This window comes from Pantherophis guttatus, chromosome 1 (genome assembly GCF_059756535.1).
Source record: "Pantherophis guttatus breed Tessera chromosome 1, ASM5975653v1, whole genome shotgun sequence".
NCBI lineage: Eukaryota > Metazoa > Chordata > Lepidosauria > Squamata > Colubridae > Pantherophis > Pantherophis guttatus.
The window spans coordinates 33,938,716-33,954,496 of record NC_142063.1 but is presented as its reverse complement, the minus strand read 5'-3'; the positions used below and the strand labels follow the sequence as shown (position 1 = coordinate 33,954,496).

General features: G+C 38.6%; 1 protein-coding gene across 2 annotated transcripts in view; it reads left to right on the top strand.

Moving 5' to 3' along the window:
* KCNH5 (potassium voltage-gated channel subfamily H member 5) overlaps positions 1-15,781 on the top strand; it is a 207,099-nt gene that overhangs the window by 79,003 nt on the left and 112,315 nt on the right. For both annotated transcript variants that reach the window (XM_034433549.3, XM_034433550.3), the window contains exon 7: positions 581-1,010. In XM_034433549.3, coding sequence (XP_034289440.1) covers positions 581-1,010 — 430 coding nt within the window. The remainder of the gene's footprint in view (positions 1-580; positions 1,011-15,781) is intronic.

Here is a 15,781-nt window from a genome sequence, read left to right as displayed (position 1 = left end):
GCTGATATTTGTTCCCTTCTACAGGAGGCAAGAGTGAATGCAAGAACTATGGGGTGATTAGTCTGTGAATGTTAGATTATACTCTGTGATGCAGCACAGAGTCTGGATGATTGATGTATTTTAGACTTAGCTGTGCTTGACAGCAAATGTGGAGAGCACAACTGCAAGATATACATCAGTAAAGGAAGAAATATGGGAAATAGGTGAAATATAAAAAGCAAGAGTAAATGAGTTGAGAAAGGAGTTGGATAAAATTGACATAAGCTTCAAAACGAGAGAGATGAAAAGTGATTAATGTATGTGGGGGATCGTTTGAAAAGCAGAAAATTTTGAAAACCTGAAGATGAAATTATAAATTAGAATTACTTATATTTCCCTGTTTTTTTTTTACATTTCTTTAATTTCCTTGTTTACTATTTTATACTTCTCAAACTTTTGGATAATGCCACTTACCCTGAAAAGAAATGACTTGATGGGATATGAAGGTAGAGATGATAGGTAGATATGTACTGTATATATATTTCCAAATCAAAGGATGTTCATCGTTTTGCAGAAAGTAAAGATCTGTGTTCCTTTCTAGGGTATCAGCAGCCTCTTCAGTTCCTTAAAAGTGGTGCGACTCCTGAGATTGGGTCGTGTGGCCAGGAAGTTGGACCATTATCTGGAATATGGCGCTGCAGTGTTGGTGCTCCTGGTTTGTGTCTTTGGATTAGTGGCCCACTGGCTTGCGTGCATCTGGTATAGCATTGGGGACTATGAAGTTATCGACGAGATCACGAATACCCTCAAGAACGACAGCTGGCTCTGCCAATTGGCAGAGAGTATTGGAACACCGTATCGGTACAACGCTACTGGATCAGGGCAGTGGGAAGGCGGACCCAGTAAAGATTCACTTTATATAACTTCTCTCTACTTTACCATGACAAGCCTTACGACAATAGGATTTGGAAACATAGCTCCAACCACTGATGGAGAGAAGATTTTCTCTGTGGCCATGATGATGGTTGGATGTAAGTAAATGGTTTTTGCATTTGTTTCAGTTTTATTTACATCTGCTGGCTCAGGGATTGATGTTTTCATATTATCACAGCAAAGTCACAAAAAGGAATATATCATTATATTGGTATAAAATCAAAGGAAGAGTATCATGCACAGGGTTACTGGATGTCAGGCAAAAGGAGGACATGTCTTCCTTTTTATCCTTATGTCCTCCATCTGGCAAGCACAACCTTAAAATCAAATATTATCCAGTTTTTTCAGTGTCTTGGGGTTTTGTTTTTTGTTTTTGGAAGGGGGAAGACTGTTTTTACAATAATAGTCATTCAAACTTTTGTGTATTATAATCTTGTAAATTGTCTGCTTCCTCCTGACACAATAGCTTGGATTTACATTATTTAATTTATTTCGTGGCTCTAACAATTGACTTCGAATTCCTTCAAATCCATGATTGCTATAATCTGTAGATCACATAACTGCTCATGTTATTTCTATAGTGAAATTTGAAATGTGTGTTGTCGATTCTATATTATCATTACCCTGTTTCCCCTAAGACCTCTCTGGATAATAAGCCCAATCGGGCTTTTGAGCGCATGCATTAAAATAAGCTCCCCTGAAAATAAGCCCTCCCCGAAAATATTTAAATGCATGCACAGCTGGTCCCCTCCATTTCCTCTGGTTAGGGTTAGGGAGACAGAGCTGGAAATCAGGTAAGAGGAGCCCCATCTTGCTCCATGCGCCCAAAATAATAAGACCTCCTCAAAAATAAGGCCAAGTGCTTATTTCGGGATTCAAAAAAAATATAAGACAGGGTTTTATTTTCAGGAAAACACGGTAGCATATATCCACTAGCATGTATCCAGGAACACCGGCTGGCAGTCATATGCCATGATCCAAAATCCCAAATCATGCACCACCAAGGCTAGGAGCCTCGGTGCCACAGTGGACTAAAACTGCTGTTAAAGTAGCACCTAGCTGCCAGCTGCCTGCAATTACTGCAAGTTCAAATCTCACCAGGCTCAAGGTTGACTCAGCCTTCCATCCTTCCGAGGTAGGTAAAATGAGGACCCGGATTGTGGGGGCAATAAGCTGACTTTGTATAAAAAAGAACACCGCTTTGGGGCGGGGGGCGAAAGCCCTACTAAGCAGGTATATACAAAAGTATGAAGGCTATTTCTTAACACATTGTAAGCCGCCCTGAGTCTCCAGAGAAAGGCAGCATATAAATCGAACCAATACATAAATAAATAAATAAAATCTCTACCCATACTGACACCAAACAGCACCAGTTAGATTGGAGTAACACAAAAATCATCAGCCACACTTCCACCCACCACGCTCGTGAGCTAATCGAAGTCTGGCACTCCACAAGCAATTCCATCAACAGACACATTGACCTCCAACCAGCCTACGAACCCCTCAGAATCCAAATCAACCACACAGCCAACCAGAGACAGCACTGACCTTCAACCAACCCCCCCAGCTTCCCCCAACCAGCACTTCACCTCCTAATGACCCTCACCTGATGTAACCTCCCCATTAAAAGACTCATCACAAGACTCCCACTGATGACTCACACCTGACCCATCACAAGAACCATTACAAGACCCTCACTTGATAAACCCACACCTGACTTATCACAAGACCTACTGACCAAACCAAGCCCTTATAAACAAAAGAACACTGACACCAACCTAAATCTCTGCTGAAGATATTACCCAGCCTGGTAATGAAACATTCGGAAACCAACCCACAAGCTTGGAGAACAAACCCTTCACCCTCACTAGCATTTATTCTTGAAAATAAAGATTTGTTGGAAAATTTTGCTTACAGTATATTTACTTACATTATACAGTATTGCAATTGAAAAGCCAGTATTTTTGATGCTGGAAAACCCAATTTCATGTACATGTAGGCCTAAGTACATTTTTTCAATTTCTCAGTATAATTTTTCTGCAGATGTCAAAATAAAATAGTGTGTCCTCCTTTCCCCAATTGTCCTCCTCCTTTCCAATTGTCTGTCTCCTCCTTTGCCTGTTCAGATATCTGGTAATCCAGAAGTTGCAGCACTTTTAGTGAGAATAGGGAAGCCCCTATGATAACTTGTGGTGCCTTTTCTATCGTTTGCAATTTCCTTCATAAAGCAGCAGTGACAACTCTATTTCTTTATAAAAGTGTATACATGTATGTTATATGTTATGTTGTAGACGTGACAATAAAGCATTTCTATGTAATATTTACCTTCATTTTCAAGGATCACAGGGCATAATATATTTGCTTGGAGTATATTTAGATTTTTTGGGTGGTGGGGGACAAACACGTCTGGAAAGATAAATAACATGGTTATCTGAGAAAGGTAGAATTGATTCCTGGCTGAGTTCAAGTCCATTTGCAGTGCTCACTTTGAAACTGGTGCCTATGTACAGGTAGTCCTCAACTTACAACCAGAATTGAGCCCAACATTTCTCTTGCTCAGTGAAACATTTGTTAGGTGAATTTTGTCCCATTTTATGACATTTCTTGCCATCATTGTTAACTGAATCACTGTAATCAGCAGTGGGCTGCAACCGCCTAACGCATTTGTGCACAGCATTCAAAATACAGCAATTTGAAGCTCAGTTACTTACCTTCTAAGGCAGCCCCAGTAAGTAGAACAGCAGAGGCATCGAAATCAGCTGTGTCACGCGAATCAGCTGAGCCAGAAAGAAGGAAATATAGAACAGGATAGAGCAGGGGTGGGTGGGCGGGACCAGCTAATCATCGGAACTACCGGTTCGCCTGAACTGGTCTGAACCGGCAGCAGCCCACCACTGACTATAATCTTTAAGTAAGTGAATCTGACTTTCCCATTGACTTTGCTTGTCAGAAAGTTGTAAAAAAGTGATCACATGATCTTGAGACACTGCAACCGTCATAAATGTGAGTCAGTTGCCAAGATCTGAATTTTGATCGCATGACCATGGGGATGCTGCAACAGTTATAATTCTGTGAAAAATGGTCATAAGTCACTTTTTTCAGTGCTGTTGTAACTTTGAACGGTCACTAAATGAACGGTTGCAAGTCAAGGACTACCTGTAATGCGAGAACCGATACTGAGATGCAAGACGGGGGGTCTGACTTAGTAAGAATTTGTGTGGCCCTCTTTGTGAAATCTGGATAAGTTTGGTGACATGCCTCAGAGATAAAGAAGGATGTTAAAAACAGTGTGGCATTAAGGCTTTATGCAGTGTAAACACACTCTGTGCATGCAAACATTTAGCGGCTTGTATTAGTTTGTATTTATTTATTTTTAAAAAGTTGACTGTAGTGAGGTTGAAAATACTGTACTCAGACTGCATTTATGGAAGTCAAACTGAAGTCATCAAATGTTGAAAATATTGAAATAACTGCATGGGGTTAAATGGTGTTAAAGATATTTTGGTTTGTTCTCAAAAAGTGTGCAGTTTGAGCTGGGCTAAAGTATGTTTTAATCACTGATAATGTTATTCTTCATCACTATGGGAGCTAGCGGCAACCTAGATGATCCCTACTTTGAACAAAATATTACTGTGGTTCTCTCAGATTTCTTGTTGATCCACAGCACTAATCTTTCTTCAAAAGGACAGTTAGAACAAATTACATTTTTGTCTTCAGACGCACAAGTCACAAAAAGTCACAAAAAAGTCTGTATAATGATATATTCCTTTCAAGTAGTTGGGAATCTCCACAAGGTTATTTGTGTATCCGGAAAATGCCTGGGGTGCGGTGGGGTTACATAAAAATGCTTGTTGTGCAATCAGAGGCAAAATATTTGGGGTTAAAATTGATAACAGAAGCTGGTTTATATTTGACTAGGGCAGATTGTGATCCACCAACACAAATTCCAGAGCAATCTATAGCCTAGCTGAAGAAACTGAAACCCATGGAGATCCACTTCTGTATGGAATCCTGATGGTTTACTTGAGTATGATCTAGATGAGAGATAAAGGACCTGGAAGAACTGAAGTAATGAAGGGACATAGGATCTGCAAGTCCCACTGAAATGTTCTACAATTTTCTGCATCTCTAACACCTGGCCCATTACAGATAAAACACAGCAATAAGGAAAGTCTGTAGAGATTCTCAGTCATCCAGGTCATGGTTGTCCCAAAGGTGCTTTTTCAGGAGGCAACTGGAAGTCCAGTTGCTTCCTGAAAAAGCACCTTTGGGACAGCAATGGGGATCAAGTTTGTCCAACTGGGAAAACCCTGGCAGTGGATTTTATTTTAACAGAATTGGAAGGGATGTTGGAGGTCTTCTAATCCAATTTAGGCAGGAAACACTATACCATTTCAGACAAATGGTTGTCCATTTTCTGGCAGCACCGAGAATTTCAAAGTGCCTTAGTTCTCTTCTGCTTCTTAGGAAACAAATTTTGTCCATTCAGACAGCCAGTTTGTCCTGTGTGCTATTACCAACCTCCTGTTTCAATTCTCTTACTCTCTGAAGCAGTTGAGATATTTACTCTCCTGGATTAAGTTAAACATCAGGTGTGGACAGTAGTGGGATTCAAATCCCATCATTACCAGTTCGCTCGTGGGCGTGTGCTCGTGCTCGTGTGCGTGACGCTTCTGTGCATACGCAGAAGCTTCTGCGCATGCACAGAGATGTCTGGGTGGTTGGGTGGAGCCTCCCGCCGCCACCACTACCAGTTCGCCTGATCCAGGCCAATCTGGGGAGAACCGGTACCAACCCACCACTGGGTATGGAAGCATAGGGTCCATCCACACAAATATTCTCTTCATACAAGTACCATTATGTTGTGAGTCCCATCCCCCATACAAAACCTTTGATATCAGCCCCTTTAGGCTCAGCTCTTTTGAAGCTCACTACTTATTGGCAGGTTGACTGCTGGAAAAACCTCCTTGTCTTCTATTTCCTCCTCTTACCTTTCTTCTGTTGATGTTGCTATATAAAATATTTTTGTAACGCAGGGCTAGAACTATTGTTCTGTTTGCAGCCCTTCCTTTGCATTTGGCTTTTCTCTGGCTGAGATCTCAGCTGTGTGGGGAATTAAATTCCACGCTGCACAGGGTGCATGTATTTGGGCCACTGAATCTCTTCTGAAAACCCAGTGATGAATAAGCCAGCTAAAGACATCTGTTGCCATATAATAAATTGTGCCAAATGCTGATGTAAACATGCCATGCTCGAAGCTTGTAAACAAAACTGCACTGAGAAAAACCTGGTCCCACAATAATTGATTAAGCAGCATTTGTAAAATGGAGTAAAGCGCGTATTCTCTTTCTCTCGTCTCTTGTGCCCTAGCTTTTGGGAGGAATTCAAAGAAGAGAATCTGGCTAGCTCAGATGAAAGGACTAAAACCCTGTTTTGTTTTGTTTTGTTTTGTTTTGTTTTGTTTTGTTTTGTTTGGTTTGGTTTGGTTTGGTTTGGTTTGGTTTGGTTTGGTTTGGTTTGGTTTGGTTTGGTTTGGTTTGGTTTGGTTTGGTCATGTTTGGTCATGTTTGGTCACGGGGAAGATTGCGATCTGAAAAAGTTACATGTGAAATGGAAAGAGGTTTGGCCATATTGATGGGGTTATAGAACTTGTAGACTATCTCATTTAGACAGTAACAGATGAAGACTGTTTCTTAATGCCACTGTAGTTATAATTACCAATTTATGCAGTTTTATTAATGTACACCATAGCTATGGAATTTCATAAAACAAAATCATCCCAGAGTTTTCCCTCAGATTTTTAGGCAAGAATGATGACATGGATCCAGTGGATCTCTTCTGTAAATGAACAGAAGGTTTTTTTCATTTACAGGAGGGACAAAATTCTAGCGAAAATTCCTGTTAGGGGAAAGAGGGGGAAAGTCTCCGGTGTTGCCTTTTACATAATTCCAGGCAGTCCCTGTTCTCTTTAAATAACATTCAAGGAAATTGCAGAGGGAGGAAAAAGCTTCCCGGTCTGCACCAAAAGCATCTTAGGAATGGATTTGTATTAACAGGAATCCTGAACTAAACCCATTGCTAAAACACGATGGTTTCTAAGCTTTGGAAAATATTCTAAATAGAAATGTGCCAGTGTTTTAAGTATTATTGTCCCAAAGGTGCTTTGTTTTTCAAGAGGCAACTGAACTTTCTGGTTTTTCTTTGAAGACATTTCACTTCTCATCCAAGAAGCTTCTTCAGCACTGGCTGGATGATGTGGAATGGAAGGATCCTGTCAGAGCGGAAGGAGCTTCTCGGATGAGAAGTGAAATATCTTCAAAGAAAAACCAGAAAGTCCAGTTGCCTCTTGAAAAAAGAAGGAGAAGGAGAAGGAGAAGAGTGGAAGAGAGGAGGAGGAAGAGGAAGAAGAAGAGGAAGAGGAGGAGGAGGAGGAAGAAGAAGAGGAAGAGGAAGAAGAAGAAGAAGAAGAAGAAGAAGAAGAAGAAGAAGAAGAAGAAGAAGAAGAAGAGGAGGAGGAGGAGGAGGAGGAGGAGGAGGAGGAGGAGGAGGAGGAGGAGGAGGAGGAGGAGGAGGAGGAGGAGGACCTTTGGGATAACCATGACCTGGGTGACTGAGAATCTCCATAAATATTTAAGTGTTATTGTTTAAAAAAAGACATTTTATTAAAATGAATGAATGTGAGCTTTAATATTATGTTCAGTCTCCTTGGTATCTGCTACTTGGAAGAGGCAATTTGCAAAGTTTCAGAATAAATAGAACAGAGAAGAAACATTCATTCTTCTTAATGAATGCAGGTCAAGCTGCTGTTAAAAGAAGAGCTATTGAAACTAAATTGGCAGCATCAGCTTAGATGCCCTAAGTGAGCCTTCTCCAACTTGGTATCTTTTCTGGCTGGGAATTCTGGGAGTTTTAGCCCCAAATCTGGAGGGTATCTGTGCATGTTTTGTTGTCTAAATAAAGCAAGGAAGCATAGCTTTAAAGGGTATTTTCAACTTGCTTCTTTACCAGCATTCTTGTATTTTTACAGCACTTGCAGCATTGCAGCAATTCCTTAATACAATCAGGGAACAAAAAATAGTGAAGACACTTCAGGATATAAGCTTGCATTTTTAATCAAGTCTTCTCCAAATATGAATATATGAACCCCATAAAGTTTTCTTCCATCCCAATTCATTACTAGAATCTTCAAAGTGTCCTAATGTTTGTCTTCTTGCATAGTTTCCTTTGATTATGGTATATAAATATCCACTTAGGGTTTTACAGTTTGGGTGACTTTCTGGACATTTGAATTTGTTTTCAAAACACACACACACACACACACACACACACACATTTGGCCTTTCCCTCTCCCTCTTTCACCAACATTAGAAGCTTTTGAAATTGGGGGAATAAAGCATTCATTATGGCTTCTTCCTCAAACATACACACTTTGTAGTGCCTTTCCTTTTTATGATCATTGTAAAAATGTGTATGAGATTCCTTATTTTTATCTCAGAGCAACGTTAGGAGATGCAGCTATTTGAAGCAAAGATAGTTTGTTATCTTACTTATATACCATTCTGTCACTAATGAGAGCTTCTGCACCAGAGACAAATTCCTTGTGTGTTTTATCACACAGCCAAATTATTCTATTCTATTCTATTCTATTCTATTCTATTCTATTCTATTCTATTCTATTCTATTCTATTCTATTCTATTCTATTCTAGTGACTAACTTCATGCATACACAATTTGCGTATACCAACTAGGTACTGAAATTCTTCAATAGCGATTGATTGATTTATTGTTCAAATTTGTACAGCCACCTATTATGGAAATAAGATGCCATATTATGTGTATTACAATGGCCATCTATGTGATGTTACAGTGTTTGGATTATCCATTTTGCTAAAAAAAAAAATAGTATCTATGACTAAACCATTGAGTGTATGATGAAAGATTTTGTGCTGCATTTTCTCTCCACTCCCAACTATCCTGTCTTTCAGTCAAAGAAAGTGGGTAACATTATTCCTCCACTTTCAAGAAACCAAAACCCTAGCTGGAACCAATATATTCCAAATCACGTATTTACCTATATAATCTATGGACTGATATACTGTACATCTATATATGTAGTAGAATTCTATTCATGCTGGCTGGGGATTCTAGAAGATAATGTCCACACATATTAAAGTTGCTTAGGTTGAGAAACCAAAGGGTTTAGCTTAAATCAATGTAGCAGTATATTAGTTTTAGGTGCCAATGTATCCATGCAGACCTCATGTGCTACCTGCCAGGCACTCTACCAAAAGCTGACTTTCAATCTTTTTTTTTTTTTAATTTGATTTATATGCCGCCCTTCTCCGGAGACTCAGGGCGGCTTACAATGCATTAAGTAATAGCCTTCATACTTTTGTATATTTTATACAAAGTCAGCTTATTGCCCCCACAAACTGGGTCCTCATTTCACCTAGCTTAGAAAGGATGGAAGGCTGAGTCAACCTTGAGCCTTGGAGAGATTCGAACCAGCAGTAATTGCAGGCAGCTGTGTTAATAACAGGGTGCTTAGACCACTGTACCATCAAGGTTCTTGATTTTCAGAATCTTTTAATTAACAAAAAGGAAAAGGACATGTTACAAAGCCAGTGCCAGTTCTAGCATCATCTTCAATTACAAGAATGTCCCCAGGACTGAAAAGAGAACCCTGGCATTCTTAGAAAAGAGATGGTAAATGGCTGCAGTCCAGTATTGTGTTTGAAAGGGTGCCCACAGGAACAAAGACAAAGAGAAGGTGAAAAGGTAGCATGCATTTTGAGGGTAGTGTTTTGTGTATGATGGCAGAAATTTGAGGATTAGCTAAAGTGCCTCTTTTTGAGAGACAATCTGTATTAGTCCCCAGAGATGAATCCAGAGGTTGAAGAAAAAAGACTGCTTGGATCTGAACAAAACTCAGTGACACAACCACAGCCTTCTGTTACTTTCAAGCCTGATATCCAGACACATGATCTTGAAGTCTGTTCTTGACCCCCTACACCAGCAAGACTGTCATTGCCACTGTGATAGAATAGCATATAGAAATCTAAGTAATATTACAATTCAAGGCCAGGATCCTTGGGTGTAAAGAATTACTTGGCAGATAGAAACTTTTCCTACATAGACCATATTGCATGGAAACCAACTAGACCTACCTGATCTTGGATGGAGTGTTCCAGTTGTTTCTATTGAAAGCAATGGCTCCTTGTTGTTTTCCTAGGGTGTCTGGCTTTGGTTCTCCCTCTCTCCTCCATTTATAAAACTTGTTCAGTTTTCATTAATTACTGGGCCTGTTTCTTTGCATTTATGGAATTGTCTTGGTTGTTTTGAAATTTGAAGAGTCTTGGTGGCGCAGCAGATTAAAGTGCTGTTAAATAGCACCAGGTGCCTGCAATTACTGCAAGTTCAAATCTCACCAGGCTCAAGGTTGACTCAGTCTTCCATCCTTTCAAGGTAGGTAAAATGAGGTCCCGGATTGTGGGGGCAATAAGCTGACTTTGTATAAAAAAGAACACCACTTAGAGGGGGCCGAAAGCCCTACTAAGCAGGTATATACAAAAGTATGAAGGCTATTGCTTAACACATTGTAAGCCACCCTGAGTCTCCGGAGAAGGGTGGCATATAAATCAAACCAATAAATAAATAAATAAATAAATAAATAAATAAATAAATAAATAAATAAAATTTATTCTGACTATGGTCATTACTTTCCCTCTGTAGGCATATCTGTGGATAAGACTTTGGCTTAATGAACCATGCCCTTTTTTTTTACCCTTTGGGTAAGACACCCTTTCTGGACAGTCAAAAGTATCAAAATGATGGTTTCAGTCATCCGGGACAGGATGATTGAAGTTCTACTCCTTTTTATGTGCCTGCAGGTTAAAAAGGGATAGAGCTTTGATTGCCTAGTTGTGCCCACCATTTTGACAATGTTAACCATTTCTGTGGATACTTTTGTTATGCAATTGGTAAAATAAGAAAAATCACACAAAAACAAAACAAGTTTAGCAACTGCTAAGAAGAAAGTTCCTGACAGTTAGAACAATTAATCAGTGGAACAACTTGCCTCCAGAAGTTGTGAATGCTCCAACACTGGAAGTTTTTAAGAAGATGTTGGATAACCATTTGTCTGAAATGGTATAGGGTTTCCTGCCTGGGCAGGGGGTTGGACTAGAAGACCTCCAAGGCCCTTCCAACTCTGTTATTCTAATTCTAATTCTAATATAAATATGTAGATGCGGAATTTGCATTGTTATGTCTCCACATGACTGTCATCATTTTGATACGATCTGGGTCTGTTGCAGATATTTTTGGTGGCATTCATGCTACCCTTTCAAAATTTCAGATCGATGACTTGTCCCCAAATCTTCCCTTTTGTGAAAAATATGGGGTCAAGGAATCATTAAAAGAAAATTCTAAGGCATGCCTATTGACTGACATTTCAAAATGGTGTTATAATTTCTAAAAAATTGGATTGCTCTAAAAATTTGGGACAACTATGGCATATATTGCTCATAAAAGATTGAAGAATGCACACACTTCATACTGTATATAATTTCCAGTCTAGTAATTTCTAAATTTTTAAAAAGTTCCACATTATTATGCAGCTGGCTGAGTGCCTTCTGTGATACAAGGAATGTCAAAAGCATTATAAGCTCGTGGTGTGAGAAGCTTGATTAGCTGGAGAGAAGAAACAGCACAAGCAATTAGCACTGCATTCAAGAACTGCAGCATCACCTGAGGGAAGGTCTTTCTTGACCTGCTTTTAGTATAACCAAGATTCCTACTGTGAAGTTGTGGTGTCAGAAATGGCTCCTTTTCCCATGGTAAGAGTACTTTTGTAATGGGCTGGGAGCAAATGGGGCTGAAACTGATCTTGTTCTAGTTTATTTATTAGTATATTGCCAAACATTTTCAGACTTTTGGCAGCTTACAAGGATAGCCGTAAATGCAGGGTAAGATAGAAGATAAACAAAGATAGAAAACATATAAATAAGAATTACAAAAGAATGATCAATGTTGAAGTAGTCCTTGAAAGCCTTCGAAAAGTCTTTGGCTTTCACTAGATTGCCAAAGGCCTTTGTTGAGGGAGCCATGTTGGCACTTTCTGGCCTTAGTCCTTTTTCAACTCACAGACTTGATGGCACCATGTCCTGCTGTTCCTTGGAAGATTGTCTCAGCCACTTCCGATGGGGATGGCCATATTAGGCTCTTCATGCTATTTTGAAGCAATAAGTGTCAATGTAATGATGGTATCTAGTAATTGTAAGAAGTAGAAATCTCACCGAGATCATAAATCTTGCAAGATATTGGTAATCACACCAAAGGTCTTCTGACAGCTCTTATGTGTACTGTACACTGAAATCTCAAGAGATTGGGCAAGCTTATTTGGAGCATTTTAAAAAGTAATAATTTATTTCAAATGTTGGACTCTGTAGATACCTTTTGGCAGTACCATATTTAGTGATTTGTATTACCTTGAATTTCAGTCACTTTCAGTCACAAGATTTATGCTCATTTTTTTCCCTGCTGAAACACAAACAGGAACTTTGCATGTAGCCATTGGATGGCATAAGAATTGCCTAGAACCTGAGGTAAAAGCTTCCCAATCTATATATCACCAACCTTGCAGAATCCAGTTTGAGTTCTAGACACCACTCTTTACTCTGGAGAACTTTCAACATCTGTCTTCCACCTCTTCTATTTTTGAGTCCCCGAAGCCCTCTGTCTCACTTTTTTTTCTTTGATAAATCTTATTTCTTTGTTTGTATATCAAATTTCTACCCTGCCCATCTCAGCTAAGTGACTCTGGGTGATTTTCAATAAAAACATACAGTAGTATAAAAAGCATAGTTTAAAACAAAGATAAACGCAGAATTAAAAATTAAAATTAAAAAGAGGTTTAGAATGATGTTTAAAAAGTTAGGATGTTACAAAGTTTTAAAAGGTGTTTAAAAAGTTTAAAAATATGAGCACATTCTGGACTTCAATATTATTTAACCAGAATGGCTAGAAGTAATGAGAGATATAGTTCACTTATATCTGATGGCCACAAAAACGTGAAAATAAAATGGATCCATTAATTTTGCATATCCCTACCCAAAGCAATGTGTACTATTTTACAAATCCTTCTAAAAAACCTTGGTCAGAGAAAAGAGCAGCCCTATATTGGTGAATGGCTGAACTTGGTTCTTTTGCACGGCTTCTAATAGGCAGACTAATTTAATTTTCCTTATTCATCATTGTGATTGCATAAGAGTGGCATTTAATAATCTGGGTCAGGGCCAAACATAGGTCTTACAATATCTATCATAATACAAGCTTCCTCTAGGATTGTACTGAGCCACAACTCAGTACAAATTAAGAGTTAATGCTACCAAAGATAATGCAATGCATACGGAATTGTCAAGAGCCGTAAGTCTGCTTAGGATGACAGAGACTGTGGGAGGATTCCAAGAATCCTATTTTAGGGACTGGATGCTTCAGTTTAGGGTTAAATCGGGATAATGGCAGAGGCTAAAACATTGCAATATGGCTGGTTCTCATTTATCTTTCTTTTAATTAACATTTTTAAAAATTAAAAACAGACCAGAGAATTGGCAGGTGTCAAAGGAGTTGATTATAGGCTTCTGGTATGCTCAGGTTCTTGTTACCTACTCTTTCTGGCATTGGAATCAGTCTATTTATTGATTCCAATACATCAATAAATCAATCTATTGGAATATCTAGGAAGAAACTACTTATAATCTCCCACTTTCAAGTGGTTAGGTGAGGCTGAAGCTAGCAAATACCAATTTCTGTAGCAGTGCCAATACTTTGTACTATCTTTCCAATAGAGATCAGATTAGGCTTGTTTGGAAAATGTAAAAACTAAATTATTTTGCCTGGGTTTTTCTTAAGTTTATACTTGATGTCATTTTATTTTCATTGTTCCTCCTATTTTTAAAATGGTTTTTGACTTGGGTTTGTTTTTTTTAAAAAATGTTTTTATTGTAACTGAGACTGGCAGTGGGATAAGGATACTTTAATTCTCATTTTATATGCATGGTGTAGGTTACCAAAAGTCATTTAATTGTCAAATAAATAAAAATAAGCAACAAATTATGAGCTGCCTACATATGATAATATTAATATATTGAATGGATTTTGGAGATATAGTTCTTTAAAACATTCCAAACTTTTTATTATTATATTTTATTATTGGCATTGGTGTGTATCTACACAACCGTTAGTGCAAGATTTCTTGTAATTAAAATGATTCTGCATTTAGAAACATCTTTGCCCAAACTCACATGTTATTGTTTTGAGTTTTCTTTAAGAAAATGTATCCAACGAACTAAAAGAAATAGTAAACAGAAATGGATTGGAGGAATGTGTAGAAATATTAGCTGTGACTAATCCTTCATTGTTTATTTAAATAATGTTCCCAGGAGATTTTGTGTGTGGCCAGATTTATTTTGCCAATAATATCTAGAATGCCTATAATAGCATTTCTTTGTAAACAAAGGTTTTAATTCATGTATCTAGATTACACAGCTTCCTTTATGACTGGATTAAGAAAAACCAAATACCCAGCAGAGATACTATACAAGATTGCTGCAGTTATTTAATGTGCAAACTTAGCATTTCACTTATTCAAATGGGCAATTAATTGCTTCACTGGATGTGAACCACTGGTCTTGTTCAATTCCTTGTACAGCACTTGTTTTTCTGCTAACACAAATTTAGGTATCAAACATCAGAATCTCATTCCCATTATATTCCCATTGTAGCAAACAGTTGTTCTGCAATATAGCTGTTTTCTTGGTCTTTTAAAATAATAGCTTAATATGTTTACAAATTAGTTGAGATTTTGCAAGAAAATGGAAAACTTGTGAAATCTATTGATATTGCCAAATCTTTTTTTTTAAGATAAAATCTCTACGCTTATCTCCAGCAATGTTAAGTTCCTAAACCAACAGTATGAAATGATGTGATGGAATCCAGGATTGGAAAATGATTTCTAAGCCCTCTTTTAAAGTACAGGATTTTCACAGCAGTTGCTTTGATTATAAACAAATTTGTTTAGGTCTCTTGTTATTCAGTTTACACTTGAGAACTCAGCAGGATGCATGAGCAAGCTCCATGGAAAAACATTGCTCCAGGGCTGATATAAAGCTTGGCAAGGCTGCCTTAGTCATGCTTGCAAAATTACTCCTTTGTGTGGAAGTAAAATCAGCTCCTGCTAAACTTGGATATGTGAAGCATACATACATACAAACTCTTTGGGGATTAACAATATACAGAGCATTTTTTTAATATGCTTTTGAATCATTGTTGATTCCTGGTGTGTCTGCTTGGACTGTAGTTTCTTTTGCAAAAGCTTTCAAAAGTGGTTTGCCATGGCCGCCTTCTTCCAAGAAGGAGGCTAAAAGAATAGAACTGGCCCCAAATCACCCAGTTGGCTTTGTGCCTAAGGTGGTATTGGAAGAAATATCCTTCTGGGTTCAGTTCCAAGTAAGGAGAAAGACACTGGAAACATGGTGGCTGTTTGGAAAGATGGTTTTAATGGTGGACAGGATCACATGGCTTCCTGAGCTCTTGAGTTCCTGAGCAGAAAAGGGCAGAGATGCTGAGAGTACCTTGGTTTTATGCCCTCTGTTGGGCCACACCTTAGAGTTTCCTGTTCTTGTATAAGAAATGCACTATGATTGGTGATCAGACTCCCAGGGGGCGAGGGTCTTAGCTAACTTTGTAGGCTGTCTCCCAGGCTTGCTTGAGCCTTGCTGGCTGATGTAATCTTCCCAGGTGCCATGTGATGAGTTTCTGTTGCTAGATGGGTCCTATTATGTCTTTTGTGTTGCAGATGAGCTGGCTC